Source organism: Mizuhopecten yessoensis, unplaced genomic scaffold, assembly GCF_002113885.1.
Source record: "Mizuhopecten yessoensis strain PY_sf001 unplaced genomic scaffold, ASM211388v2 scaffold7547, whole genome shotgun sequence".
Classification (NCBI taxonomy): Eukaryota; Metazoa; Mollusca; class Bivalvia; order Pectinida; family Pectinidae; genus Mizuhopecten; species Mizuhopecten yessoensis.
The window spans coordinates 70,379-87,078 of record NW_018407102.1 but is presented as its reverse complement, the minus strand read 5'-3'; the positions used below and the strand labels follow the sequence as shown (position 1 = coordinate 87,078).

Genomic DNA, 16,700 nt, shown 5'->3' with positions numbered 1-16,700 from the left:
CCGTACGTGGAGAAAACCTGTGTGCCAATACGTTCATACAAACATAGACACAAACACATGACGCCGGTAGATAGTTATCAATATACACATTAACGTGAATATAAAATCACCAAGAAATTGGAGAAAAAGGTAGAATATGTAAAAAAAAATGCCAATGTGATCGTGTAATGTTACGTAATAGTGTACAGCCGTTCACTGTTGTTTGCAAGTTGGCCATCCTTCTTACCGCATTCTCAGCAGACAACAAACACAACATAGATTGAGTACACATCCATGTGATTGTTTATAGTCCAGTATATTTAAATGATAGAAGTTATGCCTTGAGGTATAAAAGAATTATCCTCTTCTTATCCAGAACTGATATTTTAATGTCATAAGAAAGACTGAGGGAGTATACTTTTACACGGACGGCATTCAATTTTACTTTGCAGAGTGAATGAATCGGGGTTATTAATGTGATGATGTGTAGCTTCCCCTCTCTTCCATGAAATATTCCAACTCATCACAGGTTTCTGGTCATTGATTCGGCCAATCGCTACGTAGATGAATGGTTAATTTTTAAAGACATTAACAAATCAATCGATTTATTGAACAAGCATTGATTATTGAATTTTATTTATAAATATTTAATCTAATGACACTCACAAATATACTTGCTATCAAATGATTATCTTTACCTCGACTTGAGCAAGTCTAAATGTAAAGTCAATGTAATAAAGATGACTTCATATATATGATCCATACATCAAAGACACCCTCAAGTCCACAAACAGTAGATTATAATGAAGAACAACTGAAAGCCAATATAACAAACATAAAATTTCAAAAACAGTATTTACTTCTATAACATTTAAACAAATATATGTCAGCTCGATTCCAGTAACCAGCCAGTCGAGTAAATAGGGGAATCATTATCATAACTCTGTCTTGATAATCCAAGCATTTGGTCGGTCGTCGTCTTGTTTACGATGCAGTAATGTAACCTTCAGTGCTTTGTACGATAATTTATTTTTTAATTGATGCACATGTGCCTGAGGATTATATATCAAAATGACCGGATTTCAAACTGAGCCATTGTTGAACATACGGGTGTAACACGTACCAGTACGACTTCACCTTACAGAATGTTTACGTTTTTGTGTATAATAATCCAGCGGTATGTTAGCCGGGGTAGTTGATTCACCTACCTGACAGACGTCGGCAATTTATTGACATATATACAGCACAAGGTACGTTGAACGTAGATTGAGTTGGAAGAATACTGCGATATGTTCAGTATTGCTGTGTTATTGAGGATTAACATAAGAGACTAACAACTTAAGTAACAGTGACATACAGTAACATCAGTAAATGATCACATGTCATTCGACTTTACCAATCGATACCCCCACAAAGACTTACGGCGTAAATAAATATATAAATGGTTTACTCATGTCATCTTAATCGCAATGAGTGTTTAATATGGTTAATATAATCGTTGGCTATGTTATATTATATGGGCAATAGCAAGGCAATTGTTTTGGCGTAATGATCGGAAGGGTTTAGTGTGTGTATGTGTTTAGGGGTGGAGGGTGGGTTTAGTGTGTGTATTTGTTTAGGGATGGCGGGTAAGTTTGGTTTGTATGTATATGTTAAGGGGTGGCGGGTGGGTTTGATGTGTGTGTATATGTTTAGGGGTGGCGGGTTGTTTTATTGTGTGGATGTGTTTAGGGATGGCGGGTAAGTTTGGTTTGTATGTATATGTTTAGGGGTGGCGGGTGGGTTTGATGTGTGTGTATGTGTTTAGGGTGGCGGGTGGGTTTGGGGTGTGTGTGTGTGTGTGTGTGTGTGTGTGTGTTTAGGAGTGGCGTGTGTGGGTAGAGTGTGTATATGTGTTTAGGGGTAACGAGTTGGTTTCGACTGTGCGTATGTGTTTAGGGGTTGTGGTTGGTTCGGTTTATGTGTATGTGTTTAGGGATGACCGGTGGGTTACATGTATGTGTATGTGTTTAGGGTTGTGGCCGGTGGGGTAGAGTCTGAGAGGAAGAGTTTGTGGAGAGGATCTTTTAAATAAGGGATCTGGAGAATTGTAAGCAAATAGATACATAATGTATACAGCATATTGTAGTGAAAGTAAATTCTACATTTTCATGTTGAATTGTGTTATCTCGTGCATAGCTATAAATGCAACGATGTTGTTCCCTTGCCCTCTCTCGCATACTACCACAATGAATAATAATTAAAAATGAACTAAAAATATAGAATGTGGATAACTAGGACCAATGGTACAATCCGAATGTTTTTGCAACTCTAGATAAGAGCTCCGCGCCTGCCAGTCATTTGATATCTACAGCTGAATACCTAGTACTATTGTATTCGATATGGCACTATCGGGATTGTTACCTGACATTAATAGTATAAATAAAAAAGAATGGTTGAGGGAATGGGTAACTAGATATGGTATTATGACACATATATGGAAGCATCAATGGCAACGCGATAAGTTTCAAATATTTTAAGAGAAAAAAAAAAAGAAAATTCCAATTTTGAGACTCATAAATGTCAGGAAAATAGCGAATAGGGAATAGATGTTTAAAGTTCAATGATACTTAATAAATAGAACTGACTTGTCCATACTCGTGTAAGCCCAAAGACGACATGGTACACCAGTTTATATTTGTGTTTGCCGTAAACCAGTACTAGCCCTAGGTCGAAATTACAGCTTCTAATACATACTCATATCTGTCTAAGGTAGACATAGGCCCATATTAGTCAATACTCGTACTAACAATTGTTTGCCACTCCATCAAATCGTCAATACTCTTCACAAAATAGGTCGCCTCTGCAATTATTTTTAATTCTCATACTTACCTTATACAAAGTATCAACATTATAAATACTGATCATCACCACAACTCTCAAGGCAACCAAATGCACATGCAAGTACATACTCGAAATGAACCAAGTTCGACGTCTCTACCACACACATTTGTCTATACTTGCACTAGCCATATGTCGCCAACGAGCAAAATGTCTACAATAATATGTTAACCTGTGTTGGAGACCATCTGTTTACAATTACAGTCGAACCTGCCTCAGTCTAATATATAGGACTATGGTGGTCTCACCTGGGGGCACAACGGATAGCGCACTCGCCTTCCTCCAAGACGATCGAGGTTTGATACCCCGATCGAATTTGGAAAGGTACTTGGTCTCTCGCTTGCCGACGTGGTCTTTCTCCGGGTACTCCTGTTTCCTCTCACATAAAGACCTCTGTGCCAACACGAGTGATAAGTTAAAGTCGGAAAACTTGTTTCATAATTGTTGATCTTAGATCACGTTCGTTCACCTTTCTTTAGTTGATATATGTTTATAACTATAGTTGAACTTGCACTTCGGAGCGCCTGTTTTCTTCTTTTTTTTCAAAATATCATCCTATCTATCAAGATCATCTGTCCATTAACACAAGATCTACTTACCTTTTTTTTTACATTCTTTATGACAAGCTAGACTTTATCAAGAGAACACACATGCTTAGATTATTGTTTGACTGTAACTTTGCTGCTTTAGATTGTTTTAATTTTTCAAAGTTCTTTTAACTACTATGGTCAATCAATGATGTGCCAGGTTTTAGTGGTGGAGGAAAACTGGAGTACTGTCGGGAAAATCACGACCTGCAGCCAGTACCAGGCGACTACCTCACGTAGACCTTTAACTGCAACCGAGTGGCGGAGGGCTAGTGATCGTAGACGGTCAGACGCCTTAATCCACTTGTCCATCGTGGCCTCTTAGATTCACGAATAAAGATAACGTTACATTGTTTACAATTAGCATTGTGCTTTTCAAGTCATACTATTTCGAGTTGCGACATTAATGAAACATCTTGCTGTAGCACAGATACAGTATTACTAACTTGATTCCAACTGACAAACTGTAGTGTTGGTCATTAAAACCTTTTGTACACATTTGGACAACTTTCAGTCACATTTTACCTATAAAAAGGGGAAAGGTACACGATTTACCTTTTTATAATAAAATCATTATTTTCCTTTAGGATTGCAAACTATGAAACCGCACATCCTATATGGTTGGCTGCAGTACGCCATGATAGCGTGCACGTCATGCCTGTCCTTCCCGACAATCGATACGCCTTCTGGTCCGATCAAAGGTGTAGTCGTTCCCGCTCTCGGAAAGGATATCGTGCAGTTCCGGAATGTTCCATACGCTAAACCCCCTGTTGGCAACCTAAGATTCCAAAAAACACTTCCCGTTGAACCTTGGAATGAAACCTTGGACGGAACTGTCTTTGGTCCTTCCTGTATGCAAGATATATCTCTATTTCCAGACATGTGGGAAAACGCAGAAAATACTGAAGTAAGTGAGGACTGTTTACAACTAAATATTTATGTACCTGGAGCTGTTTCGACTGAAGTTAACAAACCGGTCATGTTTTGGATTCATGGTGGGGCGTTTGTTACGGGAAATAGTTGGGGTTATGACGCGTCATTCCTTGCCCTGAAAGACGTCATAGTGGTAACCATTAACTACCGTCTAGGAATATTTGGCTTCCTTAGCACAGAGGATGCTGCACTACCCAGTAATTTTGGACTTTGGGATATGATTGAAGCTCTGAAGTGGGTAAACAAGAACATTGCATCATTTGGAGGCGATCCTGAATCGGTGACTGTTTTTGGTGAATCTGCCGGAGGTTTCGCTGTGTCCTGCCTTGCTGTGATACCAAATACTGCACGTCTATTCCGGCGTATCATTCCACAGAGCGGACCTGCTGTTTCGTTCATGGGAATTGCGCAAAATCCTGCAAGAGCTGCAAAAGCTACAGGGAAATTCGTGGGATGTATAATTGACGAAGACTTAGATGTCGACAACAATGTTCTTGTAAGTTGTCTCAAGAAAAAAACATCTGACGAATTGGTAAAAGCCCAGTCAGATCCGGGAACTCAATTTTTTGGCAAATTTACTCTTTCACAAGTCATCTGGCCTTCTGTTGACGGAGAATTACTTCGGAGGTCACCTTTGGACAGTTTGAATGATCCTAAGTCGGAGGAATCCATTTACTTTAGATCGTTAGACATGCTGGCAGGTACAACAGACAACGAAGGATCGATTATGCCATTTATTTTGGGAATGCTACAAGAACCTATGGGATTCAATCTAACTGAGGGTATACCTACTTCTGTTTTATGTAAGAGTGTTGCCCCAACATTAGCCTTGGAGATGTTCAAAGACGAAACAATCGTATCCGATTTACTTTGCAAGGAATATTCTGATGACAACATAAAGCAACAATCAAGAAATATCGTTAATTTGTTTGCGGATTCATGGTTTGTTTCGCCTACAGTACAACTTCTTGACTTCCATGCAAAGGATAAGACATCTCCAAATACATATCACTACTTATATACAAAGACATTAAATTTTTCCTTTATTTTTCCTGAATATTCGTGGATGGAAGGTGCAAGGCATGCAGCCGAACTACCGTATATGTTTGGCCCGAAAGGCAGGAATGAAATCTATGCATCCTTGTCTTCAGACGAAGGAAGGGCATTTACCGACGTCCTCGTCACTTATTGGACAAACTTTGCTAAAACAGGGTAAATAGCTTGTTTGTTGTTTATACACAGGTATTTTGTTTCGATCAATCATGCTTCTGATTATAACACATAAGTGCAGTACATCAGCCTCAAAACCTGTATTAAAAGTAATGTTCTCAATTATATGGCTCAGTGCAACAACGGAAATGTCTTTTGAAAGCTTTTGAAAAAATGGTCTAATATATGGCAGTGTATTTCGGGAGCCTACCAAATCCACCCCCATTATTGATACATGTTGGTTTTTCCGGATATTTCTATGTCTATATAACACAGCTGGGTTAATGTCTTTTAATGTTTCTGTGTTTGTTGAACGATTTATTTTTATTTTATGTGTATGGAAAAAATACTTTAATTGACACAGGAATCCTAACGGGAGAGGTCTGGCCCCTTGGACAGCGTTCAGTTGTAAGGATCGGGACTATTTAGAGTTGAATACCCAGCCAGTCCCGGGCCAGAACTTGTACGAGAGGAGGATGAAGTTCCTGCTACATGATATACCGAACAAAATCAAGAATAATGTCAAGACTGAACTTTAGAAATGTAGCGCTAAACATGTGAGAATACTATAGTTTAGTTTAAGTAGGCGATGGACAGCTTTATGCTGGGTCAACAGCGGAATATTAGAGAGTGACATCTTACAACGGTAACATGGCCACACTGCTTTAAACGACATCTCCTCTGTAACTATAATAGCAAATAGTAAATGGAAATCAAACATCATTCTTTAGGGATGGGGATTCAAAATTGACCAGGTGGAGGTGCTATCCCCGGAGCTGCATAGGGGCGGGGCCATGAGGGTACATGTAATTTGACATCATATATTGCCCTTAATGTCTTCATATCTGAAACAATGAGATCGTAGATATCAACCATATTTGTTTTGAAACATTTTTAGGTAGGCCTAAATGGGATTCAAAATGATACAAATGAAGGAGCTGACATTTATACTGATGTTATATTTAAAATTATTAAACGTCATCTATAGAAAAAACGTGTCTGATTGGATTACGTCATGCCGTAATCACACGCTAAAGTTTCTCGGTCAAATTTCTTTTATTCGGGGAACTCAATGAAAAAGCGGCCGAGTTCCGATTGACTGAAGCACACGACAACAATGAGGCGTCCATCTGATCATCTGTGCTGATGTGTTATTGTTTCATTTAGGTATAATAGAACATTTCTTGCCCATGTTTCTTTCTCCGAGATAAATCATGTAACGCGAGGGTGAAGGTGTAACATGATTAATCAATGAGAAACAAAGGGGTGTCCCCCTACAACAAGGACAATAAAGTATAATACTGTAGCAAATGCACATTGCCATATCATGTCTTGTAATCCAATCAAATGATTTTTAATGAAATAGAAACTTGTGGCATGAGCAAATATTCATGGATGCTGATCCCATACTGTTTAAAAGATATTACTTTCGAATTATTTTGTCATGTAGGTTTTCTTCCAATCAGTTGAATAGCCGTTTAGTCCAGGAAGAAATATCTCAAGGGAAGATATTTCCACAAAATATCGTTAAAACAGCTACAGATAAACTTTGTTGAAACGTTAGTCGGGAAATTCTACACGTGCACTTGATTTTAATAATCATTCTTCTTATAAAACACTGAAGTAGAACGGAACAGGGTCACGCATAATGTCCGTCAATTTACACGTGACATTTAGCGCGTGCTCGTAAACTCTCAGTTTATAAAACTGGTGGGGATATCCAGTAGTGTTCCTGATTTTTTCTACTCAGCAAGTGGGTAACTTTGTTCGAGTTGTAAACCTTTTACACTTTAACATTTTAAAGTCACTTAAAAGTATCTATGCACAAAAACGCACTTTGAAATGTGGTACAGTATATTTACCAGTACGAATTATTTTGTCATCTAGGTTTTCTTCCAATCAGTTGAAAAGCCGTGTAAGTGCTGGAAGAAATATTCAGTTATCTCAAAGGAAGATATTTCCACAAAATCTCGTTAACACGGCTCCAGTTAAACTTTGTTGAAACGTTAGTCGGGAAATACTACACGTGGACCTGGTTTTGAAAATCCTTCTAGTAAATCACTGAAGTAGAACGGAACAGGGTCACGCAAAATGACCGTCAATTTACACGTGACATTTAGCGCGTGCTCGTAAATTCTCAGTTTATAAAATGCCCCCTTAATTGATTCGTTGTAGTGACATCTATGGTGGCGTTATTTTCACTTCGGTTTGGCGTTATTTCGTTATTTCGCTTTGGTAGGTTTTCGTCTTTTCGTTATTTTGCTTTGGCGCTTTGGCGCTTTGGCGTTATTTCGTCTTTTCGCTTTGGCGCTTTGGCGTTATTTCGTTTTTTCGCTTGGCATTATTTCGCGGGCGACAAAGCGAAAAGACCAAATGTCATATATCGGCCACCATAGACATCGGTAGTGTGGCGGATCAGTAATGTAATGGTCCCGAGTTCGCCCCACATAAGATTTTCATTTTTATTTCATAAATAATAGTATTGATAGTAGTTCTAAATCCTAAACAAATAGTACTCTTTATCTCCATCATTATGTATTTCTATTGCTGTGATATCGCTATGGCGGGTTCGCATATAGTGGACGTCGCTATAGCAAACTATTGTGTGACGTCATAACATCTACTTTTATTATACCTCTTCTGAGTTTTCCCTATATAAATACGATAAAATGTCCTACTTGTCGCCTCTGGAAATAGTTTCTTTACCTCGGGGGACCATACATTTGCTATTTACCTAATACCCATTCTGTAACTGTATTCAAATAAACAGACCGAAGAATCTCCTTAACGAGATGAAAGTACTAAAGACTCGTTGTTGAGATTTTTTTCTTTTTATATTATTTCTGCGTCCGTAAGGATAATTTTTCTGCTTATTTGTACTTCTTATTCATAATTAAAACTATCTATTGGCAAATGTATTAGGAAGTGTGTTTTGCAACAAAAAGTACAAAAAATTAAATTCGCTTCCTGTTATTCAATACCTATCTGTTTTATAAAGAAAGGAAGAAAGGAAGGGGTATTTTGTGATTTTGTTATTGAGTGTAGCCAGAAATTTAATGTACGAAAGAGCCTGATATTGGTGAAGGAAGGAGATGTTCCGATATTACGGGTTGTATGATAACTTTGAAGCAATTCATACTATACTCGTTTATGCCCGGTCACACATAAACGGATTGTCTCGCCGGAGGTCGGTTACAGATGCACCACGGGTTTACTACGGGTATGGGCTAGTTGACAACGGGGAGTGATATGAATTGCTACGGTTCGGTAACAGGTTAAGACGGCGAATTTGGCTTTTTCGAGTATTTCAGCCAATCGGAGCCAAGGATTTCCCTTGACATAATCTTATAGAAAGCGATCTTCATGACGAAGGTCGTTTTTCATAGACAGTTTCTTTAAACGAAGAGATTAGGGACGGGTCTTCTCGACTATGATTCGTCAGTAAGTAACACAAGCCAATCACAGTCGAAGAGATTACACCGAGTTCATTTCCTTATTAAAAACATCTTCAAGAACAAAACAATGTTAATCATGAGAGAAAAAGTACACAAATTCGAACTATTTTCCTCACTTTCTAATTTTACAAGATAAACATTCAAATTTCAATTTTGACCTTTTTGCTGCCCTTTACAGCAATAACCTCGCAAACTGATTCCGAAATGTGAATGGTTAAAGCATTGACATTGTTCGAGTTTAAGGAATTGTCCGGCACATTTTCCTCCGATTCGTCGTTTTCAGATTTTATTTTCTCCTTGGTACACGCAGCATTAGTAGATAGTCCATGGACACTTAAATCGGATGTGAAAGGGATGAACAGTTTTCCAGTGCGTGAATTTCCTAGCTTTTCGACTATTCGGGTGTTCAGATAGTTACTTATATCCTGGAGCATATATAGGAGTGCGTTAACGCTTGTACATATTGACTGCAGAGCTACGATGCCATGCTCTAGAAGTAACAGCTTTGTCATCAAAACCCTGATTATATACATAGTACAACATGTAACTCGTCCACTATGATTTGAAATGTTTCTGCCTCTAGTATCAATACCGGCGTCATTTTAAATCTTTTTCATCATATTTCTCATGTCTTACTTCGAGATATTTACTACACTGAAACGGGGATATTTATATTTATCCGACAATGGCATGGGTTTTCTGTAAAAGTTTCCTTTCCTAGGAATTATAGACAAGCACAACGAATACAATTTCACCAAACATCTGGGATTTTCAAGGCTAGCAAAATGTTTTACCCTTTTTGGTGCTACTTTCCGCTGGTTCAGTCCTTCGTGAGTGTTTTTGTTATTCTGGGTTCATATAAAATGTTTTCTTTTCCACTTGAAGATTTAGTACGGAATGACACGTGTCGATGCGTATGCACTGCGGATAAACAACGGTTCGCTACGATTTTAGAACGGTTTTAGTACGGTTAGCACGAATTAGAACGGTCTGGCACGAATTAGTACAAACTCGCTTGGAGCGCCACGGACACGGTAAGCAATCCGTGTACAAACTCCCGCGCTCGCGTGCTCATTCCACAACTTAACTCTGATTTTAGTACGGGTTAGTACAAGTACGTATATGTAGTTCACCGTATCCAACCGTACCGATCATTGGCGTCTTGAGGCGGGGATGTACTACGAATAATTACGGATAACTCCTCAGTCTCAAATACTTTTGCAACGGTAGTGTTTTCTACTTCAGTGTTTAATTTAATTTAATTATTTAGAGAAAAGAAGTAAATACAAAACATATTAAAAAGCATATTTTATTCCATGTCAATCGTATTGACAGTCCATCCTGTAGATATGGACATAATATGAAGGACGCTAAACCATTTTTTTATTGTCCAATGTATGATGTACAAAGAAATTAAGTGTTTCAACATTTGATATGGTTAACCAATATTACATGAGAAAGCCTTTTGTTAGGTGATATTTCGTTAGATCACGGACTTATGATAACAATCTAATTCCGTGGTTAGATATAAAATCAAACGAAGTTATTTGTAAGCATGTTCAAACATTTATGGTTGATAGTAAACGGTTTGCGTGAATACAGGTCAATATATAGTGTCATCTATATATACTTACCTGTTGACTCCTGCACTGAAATACTCAATTCATCTATCAGTAAAAAAAAATCTGATCTCTGACTCTTTTTCTACTGTCCTGTTTTTCTGCTTTTCTTGTACTAATTAAAATACATTATTTGCTATTTATTATACGTCCCGTTATACTTATATCATAATTGTTATGCTCATATATATACGTACCGTTATACTTAGCAATTTATTGAAATATACATCAATGTTCATATATATACGTCCCGTTATAAGTACATCCTCTAAATATATTCAACAAGTATCTGATTTGAAATAAATTGAATACTAAGTTTATTTAAAATCCAATCAAATTGTATTTAATCACGATTCAATAAGTGGGGCCGTTCCATCTAGGGCCGTTTTCACTAGGGCCGTTTTTACAGTGAGGCCGTTTTGACCTAGATTCAATCTAATCACTAAAATATATAGAGGGCATGTTGTTTTTTGCACTATTGGGTGTGGAATGATATTTCTTTAAAAAATAGCTTATAGTAGTATTGCTAATAGACGTAGCTTAAGAGTAACTTTAATATCAATTCAATTCGGGGGTGGGTGGGGGAGTTAGCAAAAAATATCATCTCTTTTTTTAATTTAAAGAACCATTTTTATAGATCTTCAGTTCTAATTACGGTTTGTTAACACTTTGGTATTGTATTTTTGTTCTTCCCTTACTCCTTAAAATAACACTAGATTACTCAAACCGAACTAAAAAATAAGCTCATGTTGGATTTATTATATTGAAGACATATTAAACTGTTCCTTATTTATACCATGTAGCAATATTATTATGATTGAACATGTAAACTAAACACAATAAACAACTTCTAGATTAATTCCTCTACATGGGTATCTGTACTTTTGTTTAAAGAAATTGTGTAGATTGATTGATTGATGGGGCTTTACGTCCTTGTTCCGGTTATGACCGGGTCTAGGACAATAAAACTGTGGACAATGATGTTTTGTTAATATTATAAACTATAGTTCAATAATTGTGTGTTTATTATTTGCATGATTTACTATTATGAGAGAAATATCTTCATTTATCTTTATTCTTTGTAATGTTAACCCACACATTCATATCGATATAAAAAGAGATTTTCTGTAAAATAGACAATCAGATAACATTACGTTTCGTCGCACAAACTAAAATAATTGTGATATCATATTGCATAAGTAACAATGGGAGCAACTCTGAATAATCCCTAGAACACGTGTACCGAGGACAGCATTTAAAAAGATATTACTCAGGTACATGTGTGTTTGAATGTTACATTGTTCAGTTGTACGTCAGGTAAGGTATTGGACTCGCCGACCTGAGAGCTAGACGTCGGCTTATATTGCAAAACTACAAGGTACGCATATGTACACATATCGGGCACAGGGACCTGATAATTTGTTACAACTATATTTGGATCTAAACTAAGGTGTTTGGAGTAATTTTAAATGTTTATGGGTTTTGGATCGACTATACGAGCATTGAGGTGTCATTTTTACCGATCTAAACCCCTTAATTTTGTTAAATTACTCTGAACACCTTAGTTGAGGTCAAAATATAGCTGTAACATATTCTCAGGTTCCTGTGATATCGAGAGGGGAAGCGTTGGATTTCGACGATGTGTAAACATAAGAATTAGTTTAATATTATCACTTTCTGTCTATCTTTAGTTCAGTTTTGACTTTGTTCTTAAGTATTTTTGGTATATCCTCCAGCAGAAACTCCATTCTCCTTTTGTACAAGTTTTGGCCTGGTTCTGGCTGGTACTTTAGTTCCATGTAGTCTCGACCTTTGGAGCTGAACGCCTGCCACGGTACCACACCATCTCCGTTAGGGGTCCTGTGTCAAAGACAATATGTTAATAGAATTAAATTACACATTATAAAATAGGGACATAGTTATAGACAATGTCCAATGTAAACTTTGAGGAAAATATCAAGAAATACTGAATCAATGACAAATGTTGCACTATTTCGTGAGTTGACAGCTTAATTATTCCTATAAGGGTCACCACTCACTTGTACTTTAATATATGTTTTTTTTCGTTGCTACATTATTTTAGTTACATAACCAGTCTGAAATCATTCTTAATGCTGAAGTTATTCAAACTTACAGATTTTTTAACGGATGCCGTTTGTTCATTGGTATACCAAAATAAAACATAACTCGGTATTTACCCTGTTTTAGCGAAGTTAGTCCAGTAGGTAACAAGAACGTCGGTAAATGCCTTTCCTTCGTCGGTCGATAAAGATACATCCATTTCATTGACGCCTGTAGGACCAAACATGTAAACTATCTCAGTTCCATGCCCTGCCCCTTCCATCCACGGAAAAAGGGGCACCAGAAGGGGAAAATTGACTGCCTGAGTAAAAGTGTATTGGAATGTATTCGGAGATACCTTACCCTTGGCATGGAAATCAAGAAGTTGTACTGTAGGCGAAACAAACATGGCATCCCCATATAGAATACTAATATTTCTTGCTTGCTGCTCCAGATTATCAGCAGAATATTCTTTACAAAGTAAGTCGGATACAACAGTCTCGTCATTGAACATCTCCTTGGCTATTGTTGGTGCGAGAACGTTACATAAAACAGAGGTAGGTATACCGTCCGTCATATTAAACTCCATAGGTTCTTGAAGGCCTTGGAAAAACAAGGGGATTAATGATGCTTCGTTGTCTGTTGTTCCCGCCAGCATATCTAAAGATCTAAAGTAAATGGATTCTTCCGACTTAGGATCATTCAAACTATCCAAAGGTGACCTTACAAGTAGTTCTCCATCAATAGCAGGCCAGATAACTGGAGAAAGAGAAAATGAGCCAAAAAACTGAGTTCCGGGATCCGACTGGGCCCTCAACAATTCTTCCGCTGACTTCTGCTTCAGACAGTTTACGAGAACACTGTTGTCAATGTCTTCTTCGTCCTTGCTAGCTATGCATTCAACAAACTTGCCTGTGGCCTTGACAACCCTTGCTGGGTTTGGTGCAATTCCCATAAATGCTACAGCAGGCCCACTTTGTGGAATGATACGTTGGAACAGACCTTCAGTTCTGGGAATCATAGCCAGGTAGGATACCGCAAACCCACCGGCCGACTCACCAAATATAGTTACCGATTTGGGATCACCTCCAAATGATGCTATATTTTTATTCACCCACCGTAATGCTTCGATCATATCCCAAAGTCCATAGTTACCAGGTAAAGCAGAGTCTTCAGTGCTCATGAACCCGAATATTCCGAGACGATAGTTGATAGTTACCACGATAACGTCTTTCATTGCGAAAAATGATGCATCGTAACTCGAACTATTTCCCATAAACATGCCTCCTCCATGAATCCATACCATAACTGGCGTTTTCGCTTCGATCGAAGCAGTGTTAGGTACGTAGACATTAAGTTGTAAACAGTCCTCGGATATTGCATCATTTTCTACATTTTCCCACATATCTGGAAATATATTTTTATCCTGCATACAAGAAGGGCCAAACATCGTCCCGTCAAGCATTTTCGTCCAAGGTTCTACCGGAAGTGGTTTCTCAAATCTGAGGTTGCCAACAGGAGGTTTAGCATATGGAATATTCCGGAACTGCACAATATCCTTTCCGAGAGTAGGAACGACTACGCCCTTGATGGGACCGGAAGGAGTGCTGACTGTTGGGAAGGACTGACATGACGTGTGCACTATCATGGCAGCCTGTAGCCAAACAAATAGGAGTAGTTGTGATGTCATCCTTGTCTCTTTAATAAAAATGATGATGCTATGAAAATCAATATTTATAGGATAACATATGTATATGGTAGGTTTGCTTGGGAACTTTTACAGTATTAAAGACAACTAGAACGCGTAACCTGAAAGTCTGTAGTACCAATTCTTTCATTAAAGTTAAGTTTTTTATTCAAACAATAATCTACAGAAATTCTCTCATTGAATCTGTTGGGATGTATTATATAGGTGTTTCCTAAGTATAAAATGATGTTTTCGATATATATTCCTAAACTATCTATCTAAAAAAGGATTATCTTTGCTCAATCCAAACAAAACTCTCACAGTATACTGATGATCTGTTTTTCTAAGAGGGATAACCTATTTCAATTGGCTCTTTTTCTTTATATGAAGTTGTATGTGAAGGTTTACAGTGGTTGATAGGGAATACAGACATATTATGTGATAAATATAAATACATAGACACATTGTCTTGATGTATTTACAACATAGGTGTTAGGAGGTACGACTGTGACCGACTGGACAATTACTTATTAGTTCAACAACTCACAAACAAAAAGGATCAAAATATAATTTTAGATAAATGTATCTAAACAGAAAATAATCTTTTGTTTCATGTCTATGAGCAAAAATTGTGAAACCCCGATATCAGCAGATTTGATTCTTGAAAAATATTGTTGGGAAAATACAAAATGAAAGTGTCGTTAAGTTAACTAAACTTTGAACAATTCGGTCCTTATGCTTAACAATTGACGCTTTCCACGGATATCTTCGATGATCATATCGTATGTAAACAAACTTAATTTTTAAACTTTTGAAATAGTGACAGATCTCCAGCCTGTAATTTTGCTTATGGACATCCATTTTAACATGTACATGTAATTGTGACCTGATCAGCTTAACCGTTCGACGAGTCTTCATTCTCACCACGGCGTTCCCGCCACTTACTTTCTCACTTTACTTCGTGTATAAACACAGTTCTGTCACTGTTTGAACAGCTCCAGTAATATGAACGAAACCGTTGGTCGAATATTGTCCAAATAGTAACATGTTACACATTACACCTAGTACGTTCCAGTTTATAACCCTCTGTGGCTATATCGTGTAGCGTTATAGTTAAATGTCGGCTGGAGTTCAGAGGGTTATTAGATAGTAGAACATGAACAGCATTGATTATCTGTAAACCTCTGAATATTCCATGTAATACCTTCCAACCATTTCCCTACCCTATAACTCAACACCTCCAGACTCGTGTGTGAAAAATACATGAAATTTATTTTTAAAAATAAGTTAATTAGTTGATTAAGTGAGGAAAGTAAAGACATATTCGTCCTATATGTTAACTAAATATTGATCCTCGATCCTCATAATTCAATTGTTTTGAAATCAAAACAATATTCGAAGCTTTGTGACTTTATCCATCTGAAGTGAAACTTGTCAAATGTACAAAGAATATTTGATTCCCTGAGCAGCGTCTCTCTAGCCATAAGCTTACAATACATATACAGTGTTTTAATTTGTAAAGAAGTCGAATATTAAGCCATATTAAGCATTGATCGATAGCATATCATTACTTTGTACTACCATCAACTGGTATGGTATTGTTGCATTAATGGCTGCACCTTATACAAGGTATTTTCGCAAGTATTTCCTTTAAGTCCTCATTTTCGCTTAATATGGGAAATAAAATAAATCGACTTAGTAGGACTTTTGATCAGATGACAAAAACTACACTACATTTATTCTTCACATCAGCATGGAGACAAATACGCAAAAGTTAAAAATAGAAAATTTGATTTGGAACCAATTTTATCTTATTCTAGTGAAATAACATACCTGGTAGTGCAGTGGGGGAGAGGCCTATGAGGTGGTGTACTGGACGTCCAGTTTAACGTCCAGCTTAAGTATACCTCCACTTCTATCAGCAAATACGCTCTACCCACGACCCTTTCACAATTATTACTCGACCGTGTGGACAGTATGCTACAAAGTAGGACGGCAAACATAAACTGCGGTCAACATGACAAAATAAACTACTTCTTAAGAAAACCTGTTCACTTCAACAGAAATATTCCGGTACTATATTGTCGGGATAAGACAACACCTACAATGTACTTGTGAATCTTTGAATGATGTGTTTCGACGATTTGTTGATATTAACTGAACACTGTGTATGTTTGTTTCGAGAGTGTAGACGTCTGTTCTTATATGGTTGACCATTTTTACGCATGATCACGAATGAAAAATAAATATGAAATGTTGAAAAAATTGATTTTATTCAACAGAATGTTTC

General features: G+C 37.3%; 2 protein-coding genes across 2 annotated transcripts; one reads left to right on the top strand and one right to left on the bottom strand.

Annotated features, from left to right (window-relative positions):
- Positions 1-964: 964 nt before the first annotated feature.
- On the top strand, positions 965-7,830 carry LOC110453932 (fatty acyl-CoA hydrolase precursor, medium chain-like). The gene is made up of 3 exons (XM_021503179.1): positions 965-1,229; positions 4,034-5,591; positions 5,953-7,830. The coding sequence occupies exons 2-3, from the start codon at positions 4,045-4,047 to the stop codon at positions 6,125-6,127; spliced, it is 1,722 nt and encodes a 573-aa protein (XP_021358854.1). The 5' UTR covers positions 965-1,229; positions 4,034-4,044; the 3' UTR covers positions 6,128-7,830.
- Positions 7,831-10,330: 2,500 nt separating this feature from the next.
- LOC110453930 (fatty acyl-CoA hydrolase precursor, medium chain-like) lies at positions 10,331-16,452 on the bottom strand. Its single transcript, XM_021503177.1, has 3 exons — positions 16,244-16,452; positions 12,861-14,421; positions 10,331-12,522 (listed from the first exon to the last, which is right to left on the bottom strand). Exons 2-3 carry the CDS (start codon positions 14,411-14,413, stop codon positions 12,333-12,335), a joined length of 1,743 nt encoding a protein of 580 aa, XP_021358852.1. The 5' UTR covers positions 14,414-14,421; positions 16,244-16,452; the 3' UTR covers positions 10,331-12,332.
- Between the last annotated feature and the right edge of the window lie 248 nt (positions 16,453-16,700).